Source organism: Gadus macrocephalus, chromosome 11 (assembly GCF_031168955.1).
Source record: "Gadus macrocephalus chromosome 11, ASM3116895v1".
NCBI lineage: Eukaryota > Metazoa > Chordata > Actinopteri > Gadiformes > Gadidae > Gadus > Gadus macrocephalus.
This window is the reverse complement of record NC_082392.1, coordinates 1,079,500-1,102,831: the sequence shown is the minus strand read 5'-3', so window position 1 is coordinate 1,102,831 and position 23,332 is coordinate 1,079,500. Positions and strand designations below refer to the sequence as shown.

The following is a 23,332-nucleotide window of genomic DNA, read 5'->3' as shown; positions in this document are numbered from 1 at the left end:
AGAACCACAGACCCCAAAATGCATCGTTCCGCCACAGCTGGGAGATGAATTACCAGGAGGCAGCCATCTACCTGCAGGTACACACTGGGTCAGCAGCACTGTGGGTTAGCACCGCGGCTAGCGCTGGGGCTAACCACTTCATAACCAGGAGGCAGCCATCTACCTGCAGGTACACACTGGGTCAGCACTGTGGGTTAGCACCGCGGCTAGCGCTGGGGCTAACCACTTCATAACCAGGAGGCAGCCATCTACCTGCAGGTACACACTGGGTTAGCACTGTGGGTTAGCATCGCGGCTAGCGGCTTGACTCCCTCATAAGAGGCCGTACTCTGCACACTTTGTTTGTGAGTCCCACCCTGCCCCACTAACACCCCTCCCCTCCTGCGCGCCCCACGGCGCCCCCCACAGGAAGGCGAGAACAATGACAAGTTTTTCACCCACCCGCGCAACCCCAAGGCCCTGGCGGCGTACCTGTTCGCCCACAACCACCTGTTCTACATGATGGAGCTGCTGACCGGCCTGCTGCTCATGGTGCTGTCGCTGTGCGAGGCCCCCGCCGTGCCCTCGCTGCGCCTGGACGTCTACGTGAGTCCCGGGTCGGTCGGACGGCGTCCGTCCGTCCGTCCGTCCGATCTATAGATAGAAAGACGCAACTTTATTAATCCTGTAAGGGAAAATGGCAGACACAGGATATAATACCAAACAATAAAAATACAAAGTAGTGCTAAGGAAAACCAAAATAGATGGTAAAGGAAGGGCAAATGGAACAGTATATAGTATAAAGTGGCCCAGTTCCAGTACCTGAAAGTATACTAAAGTGTGTAAATGCAATGTAAGAAACAAAGAGAGGTGGCCCAGTGTTAAAATATGTATGTGTACATATGTCCGTACACACATAATTCTAAATATGCACACATACCTAAACACACACAGACACGTATACACATGCAAACACATACACCCATCAGGCACTGTTGTACTGTCTAAGGCCTGCAGGCACAACGGAGCACCTGAAACACTTCTTTAAACACTGTGTGTGTGTGTGTGTGTGTGTGTGTGTGTGTGTGTGTGTGTGTGTGTGCGTGTGCGTGTCCCAGGTCCACGCCACCCTGGAGCTGCTGGCGTTGGTCATGGTGGCGTTCGAGCTGTGCATGAAGCTGCGCTGGTTGGGCTTCGACACGTTCATCCGCCACAAGAGGACCATGGTGAAGGTAGGTCACGTGACCCGTGGGGGGACATTGAGGGTCTCCTGAGGTCCCGGTCCGACCGCACCTCGACCCTCCGTGAGCTCGGGTAAACCGGTGAAATGAAACGAACAGCGTCAGAACAAAAGCAGAAAGAGAGGAACAAAAGACTGACACAGGAAGTGCCTTGTTCCCGTACCCATTTCCCCTCGAGCACTTCTGTGAAGCACCAAACAGTGGGGAGTGTCTGATCCTGTGCCCCCCCCCCCCGCCCCCACAGACCTGTGTCCTCATGCTCCAGTTCGTGGAAGCCATCGTGGTTCTGGTCCGGCAGACGTCCCACCTGCGTGTCACCAGGGCTCTCAGACCCATCTTCCTGGTGGACTGCAGATACTGTGGCGCTGTGCGCAGGTACGGTACCCCCCCCCCCCGGGACGCGGACCCCAGCCAGCGCTACTGCTGCACACCGTATGCCACTGCACGAGATAATACTGAAGGACACTGCGCTTTATTGTAGACGCTTTACTTTATTGTTAATGTTATACTGTACGTATATTCTAGCTTTATTTCAATTATTTTGTTCTTTGTTACTCCTTTTAGTCTTATACTACGTTTATTTTTTTTTACATTGTTAAGGAGAGCTTGGAACACAAAAATGTCACTGCGGGCTATGACTGCTTGCCTGTGATGTTGTTCATTTGACAAATAAAAGAACATAACTGAACTGAATGTAACTGAACCCGGGAATCCAGCCGACGCCGAACCCGGGCTCCTGTGTGTCTGACCCTCCGGTAACACGCCTCTCTCTGGACAGAAACCTGCGGCAGATCTTCCAGTCGCTCCCGCCCTTCATCGACATCCTGCTGCTGCTGCTCTTCTTCATGGTGATCTTCGCCATCCTGGGTGAGACACCAGCCCAGACCTCTTGTACCACCGCGTCGTCTGTACGCGCACTGATGAGATGAAGGGCTCCTGTTTCATTAGGGGTTCTGACGGCTCTTTCTGTCTCCTCTCAGGCTTCTGCCTCTTCTCTCCAAACACGTCTGACCCGGTAGGTCCGGCCCGGACGCTAGACAGGCCACACCTTTACTGGGCACTGCTGGTTTTACTGGATTGTGTTTGGTGATGTTGGCTCTCTCTCTGCTGGTTTTACCTTTTTCTGTGGGGTCATGTTGGTTCTCTCTGATTCTCTGTGGTCATGTTGGTTCTCTCTCTCTACCTTACTGGTTTTACTTGATTCTCTGTGGTCATGTTGGTTCTCTCTCTACCTTACTGGTTTTACTTGATTCTGTGTGGTCATGTTGGTTCTCTCTCTCTGCCTTACTGGTTTTACTTGATTCTGTGTGGTCATGTTGGTTCTCTCTCTCTCTGCCCCGGCAGTACTTCAACACGCTGGAGAACAGCATGGTCAGTCTGTTTGTGCTTCTAACCACAGCAAAGTAAGTCAAGACGAGTTCACCGTGTTTACACCCAGCGTCTTCTCACCAAACGCCTCACAACAAGACTTTAAATACGGACTCTAGCACTCTGTTTAAATACTGTAGCTTTAAATACTGAATCTAATGCTCTGTTTAAATACTGCAGCTTTAAAAATGGACTCTAGTTCTCTTTTTTAATACTGTAGCTTTAAATCGACTCTAGCGCTCTGTTTAAATACTGCAGCTTTAATACGGACTCTATCTCTGTTTAAATACTGCAGCTTTAAATAGGGACTCTATCTCTGTTTAAATACTGCAGCTTTAATACGGACTCTAACTCTGTTTAAATACTGCAGCTTTAAATACGGACTCTAACTCTGTTTCCCTGCAGCTTTAAATACGGACTCTATCTCTGTTTCCCTGCAGCTTTAAATACGGACTCTAAATCTGTTTAAATACTGCAGCTTTAATACAGACTCTAACTCTGTTCAAATACTGCAGCTTTAATACAGACTCTAACTCTGTTTAAATACTGCAGCTTTAATACGGACTCTAACTCTGTTCAAATACTGCAGCTTTAATACGGACTCTAACTCTGTTTAAATACTGCAGCTTTAATACGGACTCTAACTCTGTTCCCTGCAGCTTTCCTGACGTGATGATGCCCGCCTACTCCAGAAACCGCTGGTCCTGCGTCTTCTTCATTGTCTACCTCTCCTTAGAGCTCTACTTCGTCATGAACTTGGTGCGCTTTTAATTTATACCGTGGGTCATGTCCACCTTTATTCTGTTTACCATTTAGGACTTAAAGGTCCTAATTAGAAAGTAATTAGCCTTGAATATGGAAGTCATATCACATGTTTTAGTCACAGAAAATGTGTAAGAGCTGATTTCCCCACCATTGGCACACAGGCCGTCTCACATCGGTAACGTTGTCTGCGGAGGTTCTCCCCGGGCTCTGAAGCAGCAGCAGCAGCAGCGCTGTGGTCCGTTGGGCGGCTGATGATGACGGTGTCCTCTGTCTCTCCCCTCAGCTGCTGGCAGTGGTGTTTGACACCTTCAACGGTGTGGAGAAGATGAAGTTTAAATCGCTGCTGCTCCACAAACGCTCCGCCATCGACCACGCCTTCCAGCTGCTCGTCAGCCGACAGGTACTGTGTGTGTGTGTGTGTGTGTGTGTGTGTGTGTGTGTGTGTGTGTGTGTGTGTGTGTGTGTGTGTGTGTGTGTGTGTGTGTGTGTGTGTGTGTGTGTGTGTGTGTGTGTGTGGTTAGTGATGGTCTGTAATGTGTGTAGCTGTTATTGGTTCATAAGTATAATGATGGTATAATCTGGTGTGTATAGTTGATTGGTCAGGGACAACAGAGAGAATCGACCCGTTAATCACATGTTGTACTGCTGCAGGGTGTCTAGCTGAGGCTTCTTTACGATCCATGTCCCTCGTTAAGCTTGTCCCTCGTTAAGCTTTTCTAAATAAAAAACAGCTTTAGCCGGGAGCCACTTCCTGTGTCTGGATGTTAAGGGAAGCAGCGTCCTCCTCTGGTGTGGTTGTTCAGTGAACACGGTACCAGTAATACCAGTGGTACCAGTAATACCAGTGGTACCAGCCTGTATTCAGTGAACACAGTACCAGTAGAACCAGTGGTACCAGCCTGTATTCAGTGAACATCATGGTACCAGTAATACCAGTGGTACCAGTGATACCAGTAGCCTGTACTCACGGCGTGTTGTTCTGTTGTGTTGACCCCGCCCTGTGGCGGCCAGCGGCCGGAGGGAGTGTCTCTGAAGCAGTTTGACGGGCTGATGCGTTTCTACCGTCCGCGCATGTCGGCCAGAGACCGCTACCTGACCTACAAGGCCCTCAACGTCTCGGACACCCCCATGCTCAGGTAACCCCCCAACGCCACCTCTTAACGAGGACTATACCGTTAACAGGGTTCAGTGCCTTAACGAGGACTATTCTGTTAACAGAGTTCAGTGCCTTAACGAGGACTATCCTCGTTAACATAGTTCAGTGCCTTAACGAGCACTATCCTCGTTAACATAGTTCAGTGCCTTAACGAGGACTATCCTGTTAACAGAGTTCAGTGCCTTAACGAGGACTATCCTCGTTAACAGGGTTCAGTGCCTTAACGAGGACTATCCTGTTAACAGAGTTCAGTGTCTTAACGAGGACTATCCTCGTTAACAGAGTTCAGTGTCTAAACGAGGACCTTCTCTACTCTTGCAGTCTGCAGGACTTCTACAAGTTCTACGAGGTCATCGGACTCAAGTGGAAGGTACGTTTCTCAGCCAGGATGTGCTTCAGGTCCGTGTCTGTGTGCACACGTGTATACACACATCATGTCTTTATTTATATCGACATAAACGGGGTCATAACCTTCTCTCCCAGGCTCGACGGAGTGGGGAACACTGGTTTGACGATCTGCCACACACAACCTTCCTCATTTTTAAAGGTGACTTCTGTCTTTTGACCTCACAATAATAGACGGATGAATTCTGTTCCTCATTCTGTCGCACAAGCCTTTCCCTGCTCTCACTTCGGTCTCTTCTGCTCTCTGTATCGTCTGCTCTCACTCCAAAGGCATCAACCTGCTGGTGAAGTCCAAGGCCTTCCAGTACACCATGTGTAAGTATGCTGGCACCAGCCGACGTGATGGTTTGGGATTTTGAGGGGGAACTCGAGTAACTTACTGGCCCAAAGGGGTTGAGGGAGTTACCGTGACGTTGGTTGGGAGACGGGGGTGCTTGATGTGCAGTATCTCGTATGGAGGGCCGGTCTTTGTCTTGGTTTGTTCCCCGTGCATACCGAGTGTTTAGCGGTAACACCCTGTGTCCTCGCTCCACCCAAACATCAGCATGCACCATGCCCTCTGTGGTAGTACCACCCACTGGTCACAGTACCCCCAGCCCACCCAACCGCTCCTATGTCCCCTGTGTGTGTCTGCAGATGTGGTGGTGGCTACCAACGGCATCTGGATCCTTGTGGAGACCTACATGTTGAACAGTAAGCCACCGTCGGATGATCCTCAAGGGATGTGAAACTTTCACCTACCGCAGCCTAGAAATCATCAATCAAATGTTCCACGTCCACAACTCGTTACCTATCCTGTTTTCTGTTTCATGTTGTGATAAAGTAAGCGGTTCCCTTGAGGTTAGAATGAGGTCGGGATGTGGTGTTGGGGTCACCCTGACCCTAACCCTAACCCCAGCTCTAGGGTTCTGGTTGTGGGGTACCCCTGACCCTAGGTTTGGGGTAGCCCTCACCCTAACCCCAGGGTTGCCTGTGAACCCCCTTCAGACTCTCACTCTCTCCTGCAGGCGGCTTCTCCTGGTCCCGATTCGTTCCCTGGAGTTACATCGTCTTCCTGACCAGTGAGTCGTCCTCCTTATGTCAGCACAGGAAGCCGTGTCCCGTGACCCCACGATGTCCTGTCTCACTGCTCTCTGTCCTGTCTCACTGCTCTGTCCTGTCTCACTGCTCTCTGTCCTGTCTCACTGCTCTCTGTCCTGTCTCACTGCTCTGTCCTGTCTCACTGCTCTCTGTCCTGTCTCACTGCTCTCTGTCCTGTCTCACTGCTCTCTGTCCTGTCTCACTGCTCTCTGTCCTGTCTCACTGCTCTCTGTCCTGTCTCACTGCTCTCTGTCCTGTCTCACGTGTCTCTCTCCTGTCTCGCGTGTCTCTGTCCTGTCTCACTCTCTGTCCTCCTCTAGTCTACGGGGTGGAGGTCCTGTCTCACTCTCTGTCCTGTCTCACTGCTCTCTGTCCTGTCCCACTGCTCGCCTCTAGTCTACGGGTTGGCGGTCCTGTCTCACTGCTCTCTGTCCCGTCTCACTCTCTGTCCTGTCTCACTCTCTGTCCTGTCTCACTGCTCTCCTCTAGTCTACGGGGTGGAGGTGCTGCTGAAGGTGGCCGGCCTGGGGCCTATGGCCTACATCAGCTCTGGGTGGAACCTGTGAGTGAACTCCGCCTCACGCTCTTATTGTGGAAACACATCCTCACGCTCTTACTGTGGAAACACCTCCTCACGCTCTTATTGTGGAAACACCTCCTCACGCTCTTATTGTGGAAACACCTCCTCATGCTCTTATTGTGGAAACACCTCCTCATGCTCTTATTTTGGGAAACACCACCTCACGCTCTTATTGTGGAAACACCTCCTCATGCTCTTATTTTGGGAAACGCCTACTCACGCTCTTATGGTGGAAACACCTACTCACGCTCTTAATGTAGAAACACCTACCCACGCTCTTATTGTGGATACACATTCACTTTGCTCTTATTGTGAAAACACATCTGCCGTTAGAATTATTGATCAGATGTTTGCCTGCTCAAAGTGCCGCAGAAGAAATTCAGCTGATTTAAAAACATTCATATTATAGATAAAAGTAACTAATATCTACTAACTGTTTGTATTGGTTTAATAAAGGGTTGGCCGTTGCTTTATTATGATATAATGTTCGTAAGAACAGTAATGGTGGACCGTGGCGGTTCCTCCTGGCCACGTCTGTATGTATAGGTAATCGTTCCGTGTTGAGTGATTCTGGCCTCCGTCCAGGTTTGACTTCTCTGTGACGGTGTTCGCCTTCCTGGGTTTGATTGCTCTGGCCTTCGACATGGAGCCTTTCTACTTCATCGTGGTGCTGCGGCCGCTGCAGCTCCTCAGGTGAAGACTCACTTGTTCAGAGTTCACCTGGAATTGGCACGTGGCTCTATGAACATCCTTTCTGTACCGACAGACCTGTATTGTTGTTTCTCTTTCTTCGGACCAATGTACTTATTGTGTGTCTATGTGGATGATGGCGTCGGCTAAACGCCCTCGGTGCGAACGCAGGTTGTTCAAGATCAAGCAGCGCTACCGCAACGTGCTGGACACCATGTTCGAGCTCTTCCCGCGCATGGCCAGCCTGGGCCTCACCCTCATCATCTTCTACTACTCCTTCGCCATCGTGGGCATGGAGTGCTTCGCGGGCGCCATCCACCCCAACTGCTGCAAGTGAGTCCTCTCCCCCCCCGACCCCCCGACCCTCCCCCAAAGTGAGTCCTCTCCCCCCCGTCCCTCCCCCCAACAGAGTCCTCTCCCCCCCCCCCCCCTCGCCCCCCATTCGCTCCGGACATTTAGATTACATTACAACGAGTACATTTAGCACACTCTTTTATCCAAAGCGACTTACATCGTTTCATATGCAACCCCCCCCCCCCCCCCCCCCCAGCACCAGCACGGTGGCCGACTCCTACCGGCAGATCAACGTAACCATCGGCAACAGGACGGTGTTGGTTGAGGGCTACTACCACCTGAACAACTTCAACAACATCCTCAGCAGCTTCGGTAATCTCCTCCCTCCTCTTCCTCCCCTCCCTTCCTCCCGTCCTGGCCTAACGAGTGTTTCCTGTGTCCTGGCCTAACGAGTGTTTCCTGTGTCCTGGCCTAACGAGTGTTTCCTGTGTCCTGGCCTAACGAGTGTTTCCTGTGTCCTGGCCTAACGAGTGTTTCCTGTGTCCTGGCCTAACGAGTGTTTTCCTGTGTCCTGGCCTAACGAGTGTTTCCTGTGTCCTGGCCTAACGAGTGTTTCCTGTGTCCTGGCCTAACGAGTGTTTCCTGTGTCCTGGCCTAACGAGTGTTTCCTGTGTCCTGGCCTAACGAGTGTTTCCTGTGTCCTGGCCTAACGAGTGTTTCCTGTGTCCTGGCCTAACGAGTGTTTCCTGTGTCCTGGCCTAACGAGTGTTTCCTGTGTCCTGGCCTAACGAGTGTTTCCTGTGTCCTGGCCTAACGAGTGTTTCCTGTGTCCTGGCCTAACGAGTGTTTCCTGTGTCCTGGCCTAACGAGTGTTTCCTGTGTCCTGGCCTAACGAGTGTTTCCTGTGTCCTGGCCTAACGAGTGTTTCCTGTGTCCTGGCCTAACGAGTGTTTCCTGTGTCCTGGCCTAACGAGTGTTTCCTGTGTCCTGGCCTAACGAGTGTTTCCTGTGTCCTGGCCTAACGAGTGTTTCCTGTGTCCTGGCCTAACGAGTGTTTCCTGTGGCCTAACGAGTGTTTCCTGTGTCCTAACAAGTGTTTCCTGTGTCCTATAGTCACCCTGTTTGAGCTGATGGTCGTCAACAACTGGTACATCACCATGGTAACACCACTCCCCCAGTCCGATGCTCTCGTGTCTCACGTTGTGGTCGACGTTAAGGACTTGACCTGTGACCTGTGACCTCTCTCCCCCCACAGGAGGGGGTGACCTCCATGACGTCCCACTGGAGCCGGCTGTACTTCATGACCTTCTACATCGTCACCATGGTGAGTGTGTGTCAACGAGGTGAGGCCCCTGGTCACGACCCCTTGGCCCCTGGTCTGGGACCCTCTCACCCTGCGCCCCTCTCTCCCCCCCACACCCCCCCCAGGTGGTGATGACCATAATCGTGGCGTTCATCCTGGACGCCTTCGTGTTCCGCATGAACTACAGCCGCAAGAACCGGGAGCCGGAGAACCCTGAAGGTAGGAGGAGAGACACACGGTGGAACACGAGGACCGCTCTGGAGGAAGTACTGAACCGTGTGTGTGTGTGTGTGTGTGTGTGTGTGTGTGTGTGTGTGTGTGTGTGTGTGTGTGTGTGTGTGTGTGTGTGTGTGTGTGTGTGTGTGTGTGTGTGTGTGTGTGTGTGTGTGTGTGTGTGTGTGTTGCAGAGGAGAACGGCATCGTGTTTGAGGTGGAGGTGAGCCGGGACGAGGCCCTGGCCACGCTGGAGCTCTACAAGCAGACGTGTCCCGGCCTGTCGTCTCTCAGCTCCCTGCAGGGGGTGCTGCAGGCCATGGACCGCGGCGGGGTGAGAGCGCGCACGCACACACGCACACACACGGCCTGCAGCGTCCGCGTGTGCACACGGCCTGCAGCGTCCGCAGCACCGAGTCTGAGTTTCATGTCTCGTACACTTATCGTATGTTGTACGTCCTGGCATCAATCACAAACAGTACTCATCATTGTGTAGCTTCTTATCCAAGCTGTCTTTTTTGGATACAGGGAATGGATTAACCTTAAGATTGCTCCAACATACTGACATACGTGAATGTACTTATTACTGGCTTTGGATAAAGCGTCTGCTAAAGGCCCTGACTGTGAATGCCTCTCGCTGCAGCACACGTCCCTGGTGTACCAGGGCAGGCGGTCCCGGACCAAGAGCGACCTGAGCATCAAGATGTACGAGGAGGAGATCCAGGTGAGTCCTGGGCGGGCGGCCAAGGCCCACCCTCAGAGAGTAGATCAACGTGACCTCAGAGGGAAGGTTCATTACCCCCCGAGCTCCCCTGTCACAGCACCGTGAGCGTTCTCTGCACTAATCCGGTGCTACAACTCGTTTATAATGCAACTAAACTCATAAGAGGATTGAAACGTTACTCAGCTGACCTGATCTGACTAGTGTCCGCCATTCAGAACCTGCCTGGTGTGTGTGTGTGTGTGTGTGCTAGTTGTCATGACAACCATTACTGTCGAGCTCAGACAGTAGACGGGGGCGGGTGCGGCCTTTAACCGCGGTGACTCACGCGCGTCTCCTCCGCTTCCCCCAGGGGTGGTACGCCGAGTTCTCCAGGGAGAACCTGTCCGAGGCTGACCAGGGCCTGGAGCGCGTCCTGGACAGCCCTGCGTCGGACCCCCCCCCGCACCACGACGCCCCCCAGCCCGAGGCCTCGGCACACAGCACGCCCCCCGCCGGTGATAGGCCACCGCAACCCGTCACTCCAAAGTAGGGTCCCGTGCCCCCGCCTCCCAGAGGCCACTCCTGGGACCCCCCCACTGATCCCCCAACGACGGACCCCTGGACCCGTCACCAGAGACTCACGGCCCGGCCCTGAACCCCACCCTTGGACCTGTCTGTGCCCCAGCGCCCCTACGGGGGGGGGGGCCCCGGGGTGTACGCCCGTCGCCTGGTTACCGTACACCCCTCCTGCCCGTTGCCTTAGCGATGTCATAGCCCCTGATCCGTGTTAATCCCTGACCTGTCGGTTTAAGGGGAACCCTCTAAGTTAAGGGAGGACTGCTCTGCATAAGAGTCAACCTGGGTTCCTCGTGAAAACCCTGGGAGAGTCGGGACCGGTTTGAAGAACCCCGGAGCTCACGGTCCAACTCTGGTTCCTCCTGGAGCTCACGGCCCAACTCTGGTTCCTCCTGGAGCTCACGGTCCAACTCTGGTCCCTCCTGGAGCTCACGGTCCAACTCTGGTCCCTCCTGGAGCTCACGGTCCAACCCTGGTCCCTCCTGGAGCTCACGGTCCAACCCTGGTCCCTCCTGGAGCTCACGGTCCAACCCTGGTCCCTCCTGGAGCTCACGGTCCAACTCTGGTCCCTCCTGGAGCTCACGGTCCAACCCTGGTCCCTCCTGGAGCTCACGGTCCAACCCTGGTCCCTCCTGGAGCTCACGGTCCAACCCTGGTCCCTCCTGGAGCTCACGGTCCAACCCTGGTCCCTCCTGGAGCTCACGGTCCAACCCTGGTCCCTCCTGGAGCTCACGGTCCAACCCTGGTCCCTCCTGGAGCTCACGGTCCAACCCTGGTCCCTCCTGGAGCTCACGGTCCAACCCTGGTCCCTCCTGGAGCTCACGGCCCAACTCTGGTCCCTCCTGGAGCTCACGGCCCAACTCTGGTTCCTCCTGGAGCTCACGGTCCAACCCTGGTCCCTCCTGGAGCTCACGGTCCAACTCTGGTCCCTCCTGGACCACATCCCTCCCAGGCTGGTGGTTGATGTCATGTGCAGCAGTCCTCCCTCTCTGTCTGGTTTCCCTGTGATGCTCGGACTCCTTCTCACCTTTGTACATTATCACAGATTTTAAGCTGGTGCCTCATCCTAGATCTCTGAACACTAAAGAGACTATTTTACTTTTGTATAAACCTGTTCTTCTGTATGTGTATTAGAATGTATTTGACCGACTGAATACAGCAGAACGATTTTAATAAACTGTTGACACATGACAAAAACCATTTGTCATGTGAATCTGTGCAACTTTTACCCTCTACTAATCATACACAATAAATTAAAACCATTACAAGTAAAATATTTAATGCTTCCACAAATACCAAATCTGCTCATGTAACCAAAATAATGTTTTAAAACGTTGAGGTATAAAACGATCCCTGATGGTCGATAAGGATAACACTTTTTGTACACATTAATTTACAATACATTCCAAATAAAATCGATTTAAAAAATATAATTTCCCTGAGGCGTTTGTCCCAGAAGGTGCTTTTCTTTGGTCTCAGTACATTGAGGCGACGTGGGTTTGAGCAACAAACCCTGAAATGCCCTAAGTGTCAGCGTTGAGACCCCAGAGTCCTGATGAAGGTGAAGACGATGCCGGTTCAGACCCGGGTTTAGAGCGGGGGATTCTCCTAACAAACGGTATCCGCGCTGCCGTCTGAAGCCCTGCTCGGTGAAGACGCTCCGGTGAGTTCCGCCTCTGCTACGAGTCGTCTTCCCAGGAGGCGGGCTCTCAGGTCAGGTGGATCGTCCCGAACTCGGTGAGCAGCGCCACGGTGAGGAACGCGGCGTAGAACAGCAGCAGGAACATCCCGTAGGCCCGGCTCAGGTGGAAGCGGCACAGCGGGACGATGACGAAGGACAGGACCAGGGACAGACCCAGGGACCCGGCCAGGACCCAGGTCAGCAGGCCCGCCGGCTCCAGCTGAGGAGGACCAATCACAATCCACTGTTCATTACAGACACTAATGTGGACCAATCAGATTCCCCTCTTCATTACAGTATGTTGTCAACTTTATACCCAGCAAGAAAAACATGAAAATTCAACAAAAGTAAAAAGAAAAATAGTATATCATAAATTAAATTAACTATAATATAAGTACAGAAACAATACAAGAACAAACAACAAACAATGATTTAAACTGTTTAAACTGTTGTCACGCTGGGAGAGGCGAGGCGTACCTGCACTGCATTGTGGGTCTGGAATATCCTCACCAGGCAGCCCAGTCCGACCCCGAACAGCATGTCTGGAGGGGGTGTGGTCAAGGCTCCACCAGGTCACATGACCCAGTCACATGAGTCCATTAAAGGGGCAGCGACCCCTACATAGTTTTAATCTAAACCTGGTGATATGTCATGTGATCGTCCAGATAGTAATCTAGGAATGTTTGGCACTGACTTCTAAATAGTCTCAATTTTAATTAATTTAGAAAGTGTTAAAATTCAAGCTGAAACAGCTTAACAGAACACACACACACACACACACACACACACACACACACACACACACACACACACACACACACACACACACACACACACACACACACACACACACACACACACACACACACACACACACACACACACACACACACACACACACACACACACACGCTCTGGGTCAGGATACTAAAGATGATGCCGCCGAAACAGGCCGAGATGGCCATCCTGGGGTAGCCCTGGCGGGCGATGGTGATGTCAGCGAAGCAGTCTGCAAAGAAAACACATAACGGAGGAGATGGATCTAGAACCAGAGAGAGGGGCTGGGAGTCTCCCCCCACCTCCTATACTGTTGCCCCAGCCCCCCCCACCTCCTATACTGTTGCCCCAGCCCCCCTCACCTCCTATACTGTTGCCCCAGCCCCCCTCACCTCCTATACTGTTGCCCCAGCCCCCCCCCACCTCCTATACTGTTGCCCCAGCCCCCCCCCACCTCCTATACTGTTGCCCCAGCCCCCCTCACCTCCTATACTGTTGCCCCAGCCCCCCTCACCTCCTATACTGTTGCCCCAGCCCCCCTCACCTCCCATGCTGTTGCCCCAGCCCCCCTCACCTCCCATGCTGTTGCCCCCCCCCCCCCCCCTCACCTCCCATGCTGTTGCCCCCCCCCCCCCCCTCACCTCCGATGCTGTTGCCCCAGGCCAGCACGGTGAGCCCCAGCACGGTGTTGCTGAGGCTCAGGACCACGCCCAGCATGTGCATCAGGCTGACCACCTCCGAGGCCACGGCGCTGATCAGCACCGCACTGACCACGAAGCCCAGAAGAGCCAGCAGCTGGAGGACAGGGAGCAGGCAGGGAACAGTCAGGGAGCAGTCAGGGAACAGGGAACAGTCAGAGAACCAGGGAACAGTCAGAGAACCAGGGAACAGTCAGAGAACCAGGGAACAGTCAGAGAACCAGGGAACAGTCAGGGAACAGTCAAAGAACCAGGGAACAGTCAGGGAACAGGCAGGGAGCAGTCAGGGAGCAGGCAGGGAGCAGTCAGGGAGCAGTCAGGGAGCAGGCAGGGAGCAGGCAGGGAGCAGTCAGGGAAGAGTCAGGGAAGAGTCAGGGAGCAGGCAGGGAGCAGGCAGGGAGCAGGCAGGGAACAGTCAGGGAACAGTCAGAGGACCATGGAACAGTCAGGGAACAGTAAGAGAACAGTCAGGGACCAGTCAGAGGACCAGGGACCAGTCAGGGAACCAGGGAACAGTCAGATGACCAGGGGAACACTTCGATACCGAAGGTATTCACAGAGCCCGAGGCGAACAATTGTTTTTAGTATATTATATACGTATTTTTATTATCGGTTTATTTGTTTTTATTAGCATGACGAGACGGACATTTTGCGATGAAAACAATATCCCGAGTTTGAGATCTCAATCATGGGATATTGCCCAATATCCCGGGATAAAGAACCAATCAAATTGTGCCATCTTAGGAGGTTCACGTCGTGTAGCATCTACTAACTCCTGTTACTCACACTCTCTCCTGCTACCCCGAGGCCCAGGACTCTGGTAGTGGGGTACAGGCTAGAATCGCACGACGAAAACACGTGAAAAACAATTGTTTGGTACAATTACTTTGAAAGGGACCGTCATCAGTTACCTTTATTACCCAAGATGAGCACCCCCACTAAAAACCTATTAAAGTAACGATCACAAAGTTAAATAATAACACCTAACAGCTGATGAGGTGACGTGCTGCAGTAGTTAACAAGTATTCAGGCGTAAAGTCCAAGAGTAGGCTTTCCCCCGGATAACCGTCACGCCATCACCCTCAAACCCATCCTGCACTTCATCAGCACCTCCACACTCTGATCTGAGCTCTGCTGCAGGTGGGCCCCCACCAGAGAGGAGCTGCAGGGGGGACTCAGTACAGGGGGAGGGCTCTCTCTAAAGGGGGGAGGGACTCAGTACAGGGGGAGGGCTCTCTCTAAAGGGGGGAGGGACTCAGTACAGGGGGAGGGCTCTCTCTAAAGGGGGGAGGGACTCAGTACAGGGGGAGGGCTCTCTCTAAAGGGGGGAGGGACTCAGTACAGGGGGAGGGCTCTCTCTAAAGGGGGGAGGGACTCAGTACAGGGGGAGGGCTCTCTCTAAAGGGGGAGGGACTCAGTAAAGGGGGAGGGCTCTCTCTAAAGGGGGGAGGGACTCAGTACAGGGGGAGGGCTCTCTCTAAAGGGGGGAGGGACTCAGTACAGGGGGAGGGCTCTCTCTAAAGGGGGGAGGGACTCAGTACAGGGGGAGGGCTCTCTCTAAAGGGGGGAGGGACTCAGTAAAGGGGGAGGGCTCTCTCTCTAAAGGGGGGAGGGACTCAGTACAGGGGGAGGGCTCTCTCTCTAAAGGGGGGAGGGACTCAGTAAAGGGGGAGGGCTCTCTCTAAAGGGGGAGGGACTCAGTACAGGGGGAGGGCTCTCTCTAAAGGGGGGAGGGACTCAGTAAAGGGGGAGGGCTCTCTCTAAAGGGGGGAGGGACTCAGTAAAGGGGGAGGGCTCTCTCTCTAAAGGGGGGAGGGACTCAGTAAAGGGGGAGGGCTCTCTCTCTAAAGGGGGGAGAAACTCAGTAAAGGGGGAGGGCTCTCTCTAAAGGGGGGAGGGACTCAGTAAAGGGGGAGGGCTATCTCTAAAGGGGGGAGGGACTCAGTACAGGGGGAGGGCTCTCTCTAAAGGGGGGAGGGACTCAGTAAAGGGGGAGGGCTCTCTCTCTAAAGGGGGGAGGGACTCAGTAAAGGGGGAGGGCTCTCTCTCTAAAGGGGGGAGGGACTCAGTAAAGGGGGAGGGCTCTCTCTCTAAAGGGGGGAGGGACTCAGTAAAGGGGGAGGCCTCTCTCTAAAGGGGGGAGGGACTCAGTAAAGGGGGAGGGCTCACACTAAAGGGGGGAGGGACACAGTAAAGGGGGAGGACTCTCTAAAGGGGGGAGGGACTCAGTAAAGGGGGAGGGCTCTCTTTCTAAAGGGGGGAGGGACTCAGTAAAGGGGGAGGGCTCTCTCTCTAAAGGGGGGAGGGACTCAGTAAAGGGGGAGGACTCTCACTAAAGGGGGGAGGGACTCAGTACAGGGGGAGGGCTCTCTCTAAAGGGGGGAGGGACTCAGTACAGGGGGAGGGCTCTCTCTAAAGGGGGGAGGGACTCAGTACAGGGGGAGGGCTCTCTCTAAAGGGGGGAGGACTCTCTCTAAAGGGGGAGGGCTCTCTCACTAAAGGGGGGAGGGACTCAGTAAAGGGGGGAGGGACTCAGTAAAGGGGGAGGGCTCTCTCACTAAAGGGGGAAGGGACTCAGTAAAGGGGGGAGGACTCTCTCTCTAAAGGGGGGAGGGACTCAGTAAAGGGGGGAGGACTCTCTCTCTAAAGGGGGAGGACTCTCACTAAAGGGGGAGGACTCTCTCTAAAGGGGGAGGACTCTCACTAAAGGGGGAGGGCTCTCACTAAAGGGGGAGGGCTCTCACTAAAGGGGGAGGACTCTCTCACTGAAGGGGGAGGACTTTCACTAAAGGGGGAGGACTCTCACTAAAGGGGGAGGACTCTCTCACTGAAGGGGGAGGACTTTCACTAAAGGGGGAGGACTCTCACTAAAGGGGGAGGACTCTCTCACTGAAGGGGGAGGACTTTCACTAAAGGGGGAGGACTCTAACTGAAGGGGGAGGACTCTCACTAAAGGGGGGGGTACTCAGTAAAGGGGGAGGACTCTCTCTAAAGGGGGGAGGGACTCACTAAAGGGGGGAGGGACTCACTAAAGGGGGAGGGACTCACTAAAGGGGGAGGGACTCACTAAAGGGGGGAGGACTCTCTCTCTCTAAAGGGGGAGGACTCTCTCTAAAGGGGGAGGACTCGCTCACTAAAGGGGGAGGACTCTCTCTCTAAAGGGGGAGGACTCTCACTGAAGGGGGAGGACTCTCACTAAAGGGGGAGGTCTCTCTCTCTAAAGGGGGAGAGCTCACCGAGTGGTAGGGCGGGGGCCGGTCGTTGGCGGTGGTGCAGTACATGATGGCGGCCAGCAGGACTCCCGGGAGGAGGGCCAGCAGCCACACGGGGAGCTGGCCCTGGATCAGGTAGGTCCCGTCTGGGAGAGGGACACGTGGTCATCCTGAGTCTGTGGAGGTGTGTGAAGTACAACAACTCCATCTACAGTACGTTCAGGGAGCGCTGCAGACGCTTTCACCCAAAGCGACTTACAACAAGTACGTCCGTCAGGAGAAAGAGAAACAACCATATACCGCTGTGGGTACAGAAAGGATGTTCATAGAACCAAGTGCCGACACTAACCATCACTAGGTTAACCCATCCCTGTTCCTGATTGGCCAGGCTAGGGTCTAACCCTAGCCTGGCCAATCAGAAACAGGGATTGAGGCTCTGCAGAAGCGTTCTTTTCCTTCCGGCCACGAGAGGAGGAGAGACGTACATGCCCCCGACTGGAAGGTGAGCACACACACCAGCGGCGCCGTGACCAGGTGCAGGCAGTTCAACGGCCGCCTCCAGTTCCTGTCCTCCTTATCGGGGTCCACCACCGGGATGCAGAGCAGCAGCAGCACCTCTAGCGGCGCCTAGTGGCCGGAGGACACACGCACACATACACACACACACGGAGAGACACGCACACAGAGACACACACGCACAGTCACACACACACACACACACACACACACAGAGAAGCACACACACAGAGACATGCACACACACACACACACACACACACACACACATGGAGACAGGCACACACACACATGGACATGGACACACACACAGAGACATACACACATACACACATGGACACGGACACGCACGCACACACATGGACACGGACACACACACACACATGCACACGCACGGACACAGACAAACGCATGGACACGGACACACATACACACACGGAGAGACACATGCACACACACACACATGGACACGGACACACACACACGGACACACGCACACACACAGACACGCACACACACATGGACACGCACAGACACACACACAAGCACACAAACACACACACACACACACAGATCAGCCACGGACACAAGGAACACCACTCAAACTCAAAACATGCAACGTGTGCATTTTGATCACATGGCTTTGTTTCCTCCCAGCACAGAAACTGATTCAGGAACTACTGGGGCCTACGCCCTGGTTAAGGGCACCGGCTCTGCAAGGGAACCTGTGGTCGGTTCGAAAGTCCTGCATGTCCAAAACCCCCCTTGTTGCTCTTCTGAGACCAGATCCTACATAACCGGGTAGACCGTTTCTAAATAAGGAAAACTGTTAACTCCTAAGGAAGGAGTTAGCCTTGTTCCTTTTTCGTTAGAGATATTCTACGAAGAGAGGATGGTGTTATTGAGTGTAATGCTGGTCTCCACGGTGACGTCTGTGAATGGTTCAAATCACTTGTTTACAGTTCACTACTGCTGGGGCTTACAGAGCCTCCAGCAACACGATCGGTCAAAACAAAGAAAGTGGAACTCTCCTTTCACTCTTTCTGATGAATCATAAGAGTGATCTGAGGTAGAGGAAGGTGTGGGAGCAGGGCCCAGTGATCTGAGGTAGAGGAAGGTGTGGGAGCAGGCCCCAGAGTGATGTGAGGTAGAGGAAGGTTGAGGAGCAGGGCCCAGAGTGATGTGAGGTAGAGGAAGGTTGAGGAGTGATTGGAGGTAGAGGAAGGTGTGGGAGCAGGCCCCAGAGTGATGTGAGGTAGAGGAAGGTTGAGGAGCAGGGCCCAGAGTGATGTGAGGTAGAGGAAGGTTGAGGAGCCGGGCCCAGAGTGATGTGAGGTAGAGGAAGGTTGAGGAGCAGGGCCCAGAGTGATGTGAGGTAGAGGAAGGTGTGGGAGCAGGGCCCAGAGTGATGTGAGGTAGAGGAAGGTGTGGGAGCAGGGCCCAGAGTGATGTGAGGTAGAGGAAGGTTGAGGAGCAGGGCCCAGAGTGATGTGAGGTAGAGGAAGGTGTGGGAGCAGGGCCCAGAGTGATGTGAGGTAGAGGAAGGTTGCGGTCTCACCCTGAGCGCCTTGAGGAGCCTCCATCTCCAGGAGCTTCTCCTCCACTTCCTCAGGTCCACGGGGTTCAGGGAGCTCAGCAGGATGTGGGTGGTGGACTCGGAGTAGGGGAGGAGAGGACGGTACTCCTCCTCTGAGACGCACACGCACACGCACACACACACACACACACACACACACACACACAGTGGGGCCGGTATCAACCATCAGCTCCCCCACTAGGGTGATGGACAGGCAGGGGGGCGTTCAGTTACCATACTCTGGATCGTCGCTCACAGTGGATGAAGAGAGGACCTCAGCGTCCGAGACAGACGACACCGTGTCTGCAAAAACATCTTTATGAAGGTTTCCGTACATAGATTGATGTGTTTGGATAAATATATATATATATATATATACGCACATCTTTCTCTGGTGTATATATATATATATCGATTAATACAAATCTTTCTTTTCTTTTTTTCTTTGAAAGGTTCTGCCCACAGAATGTCAACATTCACATCAGAAATAGTTTTTTCAGTTAGTAACGTCAGTTTCAGAGTCAATAAAACTCCCTCAAGATCACTTGGTCTAGTTTTTGCTTGTTAAGTACATTTGGTATGAATGATAATGTGTCATTCTATTTGATAATCTAATTTAACTTCAATTGGAGTGGATTTAAAATATAATATTAAAAGTGCGATGTGTAATCGCGAGTTAACTCACCAATACAATGCGATTAATCGCAATTAAAAATTGTAATCTTTGCCAGGCCAGCCCTAATATATATATATATATATATATATATACATGTTTATTTATTGATATATATATATCCTACCTGGTAGAGTGGAAGATCCATTCTGGATGGTGGTGTGGGAGGAGTGTTTCTGTCGGTTGTAGATGTAGGCACTGATGATGACGGTGATGACGTAGATCGCGTACAGGCCCAGATATCCTGAGGAGAAGAACCTTCTTAGTCCCCACAAGAGGCTGGAGCTGAGGTTTAAGAGCGCTCATTGGTCAGACAACATCTGTCCGCTAGTGGTGGTTGAGCTGCACCCGCCTGTGGACCCCTGGATCCTTTGGACCAATAGCGGCATTCCTCCCCTTATTGGTTCAGGAAGTTAGTCCTGCCTGTGGAATCACCTGGTCGTACACAATGTCATCATAACTCAACCACAGGTGGGGGAAGGAAATATCCTTCATTACTGAGAGAGAGAGAGAGAGAGAGAGAGAGAGAGAGAGAGAGAGAGAGAGAGAGAGAGAGAGAGAGAGAGAGAGAGAGAGAGAGAGAGAGAGAGAGAGAGAGAGAGAGAGAGAGAGAGAGAGAGAGAGAGAGAGAGAGAGAGAGAGAGAGAGAGAGACAGGGGGGGACGGGTACCCAGTGTCTCCCCCAGCTCTATGGTGCCTCTGTAGAGGATGAGGTAGGTCCAGAACACGGCCGCCATGTAGAAGATGACATCACGCAGGAAGGGGCGGGACGCCACGGTGAAGGGCTTGACCAATGCCACGCCACCGGCCACCACCGTGGTCACGAAGATACCCGCCCCTGGGGAGGAGATGAATGGATGAATTATAATGGAGGAGAGACCAAGAGATGAATGAATGAATTATAATGGAGGAGACCAGGAGATTAATGAATTCTTATACTATTTATACATATATTATTATTTTTGCATTGTTATGGATAGTTAGGGATACAAAAATGTCATGGACAGCTATGACTGCTCTGCCTTTGTGCATTTGACAAATAAAATACCTTGAACTTGAACTTAAGGGAAACACGAGAAGTGCCTGATCTGATCTATCCAGTAAAGATGGAGACGAGCGTGTGGTGGTGAGTGAGAGGCGTACCGAACAGAGCGCCCACCGCCAGGCCGGCCGTGTGGGGGTGGGAGAACGCCGCCATGGCGCTGAACACGTCGGGGGCGCCGTTCCCCAGCGCCAGGAAGGTCACGCCCTCCACACACCAAGGTCAAGGTCGACAGAACGCGGCACACACGCCGTGGAGACACAACACCGAACACGGAGTCATGAGCGACAAACAAAGTCACACCCCTCTGACGCACTTATGTGTTTTGTGTTGTACGTCCTGGCACTTAAAAACAGTACTTAGCATAGTGTAGCATCTTATCCTAGCTGTCTCTGTTGTATACGGGGAACGGGTTAACCTAGTGATGGTTAGTGACTGCACTTGGTTCTATGAACATCCTTACTGTACCGACAGAGACATATTGTTGTTTCTCTTTCTTCTGACAAACTGTCCTTATGTGAGACGCTTTGGATAAAAGCGTCTGCTAAACGCCCTGAATGTAAATGTAGACGGAGACCTGCATGGCCGGTTAAATAAACCCTAAGAATAGAATGAGTCTCCTGGACGGGGCGACCACGGACGACCGCCCGTCTGAGCCGGTTCAGGCCGCCCCACCGGGGGGGGGGTTAGAGGATACGGCCACGTTGTGGGTCAGTCGCAGCGTGGTGGAGATGGCCGACAGGTTGGGGCAGAAACTGGGGAGGAGACGGGACACAGCAACGGAGGGTGACAGGTTATCATGGCAACAGCAGCTGCCTGGCCTGGGAGTGTGTGTGTGTTACCATGGCAAGTTACCATGGTGACAACAGCTGCCTGGTGTGTGCGTGTGCGTGTGGCTGTGCGTGTGTGATGCTTCATTGGCCGATCATCCTCCTCAGACCCTGAGTGGGACTCAGTAAAGACGCTTTCGCTGAGGTCACGCGGGCGGGTTCAGGTGAAGCTGTGCTAGAGAACTCCACCCTCGGACTGAAGTGTGTGAGTGTGTGTGTGTGACATGAAGGAAACTCACAACTTGGACGCGGTCAGACCGAGCACCACGAAGAGGCACAGCAGCCAGAACATCTGGAGAAAGGGGAGAACGGAGGGTTTAGACAACTAGGAAGAGAAAACGTCACCAAGTATTGCTTAACACTGAGAAGGGGACACAGGTTCAGCTCACGTCACTTCATAGGCTGTTTCTCTTTCACTCAACACGTGAGGAAACTCAGAACTGAACACCGTTTGATAGAGTTGATGATTCGGTTTGAAATGCGTCAATTCAATTTGCTGCAGCTCTCACAGATACTGACTGAGAATCTCTATTGTTTTATATATATATATATATACATATATATATATATATACCGTATATATATATATATATATATATATAACTGTACATATACTTATATTTAAATACTGTACGTATATACTAGTTTTATTTAAAAGATTTTGTTCTTAATTGTAGGCCTACTGTACCTTGTTAATCTTATCTTCTTATACTATTTATACATATATTATTATTTTTGCATTGTTATGGATAGTTAGGGATACAAAAATGTCATGGACAGCTATGACTGCTCTGCCTTTGTGCATTTGACAAATAAAATACCTTGAACTTGAACTTAAGGGAAACACGAGAAGTGCCAACATAGAAGCCAGTGTAGCTGAAACTGAAGCGTGATCTGCTTCTCCATTTGACGGCGTTTATCACAGGTCAGCTTCTGAACCAAGACACCGTGGGTCCGGACCCCAACTGACCCCCATCGGTTGGGAGGGACCGACCCAGGCTTACACAGAGGGTGACGGTGAGCGGGCTGAGGTGGGGGGGCAGCAGGCAGAAGACCAGGCGGAGGTAGCTGAGGAAGCCGTCCACCAGCCCGCAGTCGTCTGTGCTCTTCACGAAGGCGCAGCGGTCCGCGGCGCTCAGGTTCATGACCAGGTCACACTGGGGTTGATTGGTTCACACACACACACACACACACACACACACACACACACACACACACAATTGTATGCAAAATAAACTGAATACAATAAGGCTACACTAGGCGTCAATTTCAATCATGAGGGAAAAAGTAAACATCCCATACAACGTTTAACATTGGTTTAGTATCCGGTTAGTGCAGAAGAACACCAGGCGTTTGGAACATGGTGCCCAATGATCTGTCAGTAAACAAGTCGGCGCTGGTTTGCTAAACAAGGCAGACCAGCGCCGACCTGAACCAAGTCTAGACTGACCTGGACTACACAGACCTGGACCCAGTCTACAGAGCCGTGGACCGAATCTGCACTGACGTTGACCAAATCTACACTGACCTGGTCTCTGCTTCCTCTGAACATCGCGACTGTGATTTTCAGAACCTTCAAACGAGCAGAATCCACAAACGTCAAAAGACTTAAGGTCAACAGAATCCAAAACTAGCGATCCCAGACGTCATTCTTCAACATCCCCTGTCCGCCGTCCACAGCCGCCTCTGAACAACATGACGAGAACACCGACGGGAGAAGAGCGTTAAGATGAATGAACATGTCAGCTGAAAGGTTTTTGGGGTAAGAAGTACACACTGATCACAACACACTTATTACAACTCCACCCCTTGTTCCTGAAACCCGACCCGTGACTCCAGATCGCACACATTCACTGTAAGGCACGCCCCCATCACGCACGCACTCACTGTAAGGCCCGCCCCCCACCCCTGCACTAAATCCTTGTTAAATATGTACCCTCTTTTGCAAGCAGGATTACTGTTTCACCAAGTAAG

The 23,332-nt window shown here is 52.5% G+C and overlaps 2 protein-coding genes and 2 long non-coding RNA genes across 6 annotated transcripts; 2 read left to right on the top strand and 2 right to left on the bottom strand.

The window, feature by feature from the left end:
* The first annotated feature begins 6 nt into the window (after positions 1-6).
* Positions 7-11,533, top strand: tpcn1 (two pore segment channel 1). Of its 3 annotated transcripts, XR_009528143.1 has the most exons (26): positions 7-77; positions 409-585; positions 1,098-1,211; positions 1,465-1,595; positions 1,999-2,087; positions 2,201-2,235; positions 2,565-2,623; positions 3,248-3,347; positions 3,637-3,753; positions 4,365-4,489; positions 4,831-4,879; positions 4,993-5,056; positions 5,185-5,229; positions 5,551-5,607; positions 5,922-5,975; positions 6,484-6,556; positions 7,160-7,267; positions 7,436-7,597; positions 7,815-7,930; positions 8,672-8,718; positions 8,814-8,882; positions 8,987-9,080; positions 9,269-9,408; positions 9,718-9,798; positions 10,148-11,237; positions 11,306-11,533. XR_009528143.1 is itself a non-coding variant. In XM_060065641.1 (25 exons), the coding sequence occupies exons 1-25, from the start codon at positions 45-47 to the stop codon at positions 10,325-10,327; spliced, it is 2,319 nt and encodes a 772-aa protein (XP_059921624.1). In that variant the 5' UTR covers positions 7-44; the 3' UTR covers positions 10,328-11,533. The 3 variants fall into 3 exon arrangements, 2 of the variants coding, with proteins under 2 accessions (XP_059921624.1, XP_059921625.1); XM_060065641.1 differs by having other exon boundaries at positions 10,148-11,533; XM_060065642.1 differs by lacking the exon at positions 7-77 and adding an exon at positions 214-258 and having other exon boundaries at positions 10,148-11,533.
* Positions 6,573-6,965, bottom strand: LOC132468066 (uncharacterized). The gene is made up of 2 exons (XR_009528152.1): positions 6,841-6,965; positions 6,573-6,786 (listed from the first exon to the last, which is right to left on the bottom strand). It is a non-coding gene; the product is annotated as an uncharacterized LOC132468066 (long non-coding RNA).
* Positions 11,534-11,615: 82 nt separating the features above from the next.
* slc8b1 (solute carrier family 8 member B1) lies at positions 11,616-23,196 on the bottom strand. The gene is made up of 15 exons (XM_060065657.1): positions 22,887-23,196; positions 22,363-22,515; positions 21,598-21,650; positions 21,226-21,283; positions 20,630-20,735; positions 20,157-20,324; positions 19,614-19,730; positions 19,048-19,116; positions 18,796-18,926; positions 17,207-17,348; positions 16,746-16,867; positions 13,453-13,606; positions 12,963-13,043; positions 12,512-12,576; positions 11,616-12,254 (listed from the first exon to the last, which is right to left on the bottom strand). The coding sequence occupies exons 1-15, from the start codon at positions 22,908-22,910 to the stop codon at positions 12,063-12,065; spliced, it is 1,635 nt and encodes a 544-aa protein (XP_059921640.1). The 5' UTR covers positions 22,911-23,196; the 3' UTR covers positions 11,616-12,062.
* On the top strand, positions 18,016-18,948 carry LOC132468064 (uncharacterized). Its single transcript, XR_009528150.1, has 2 exons — positions 18,016-18,134; positions 18,595-18,948. It is a non-coding gene; the product is annotated as an uncharacterized LOC132468064 (long non-coding RNA).
* Positions 23,197-23,332: the final 136 nt, after the last annotated feature.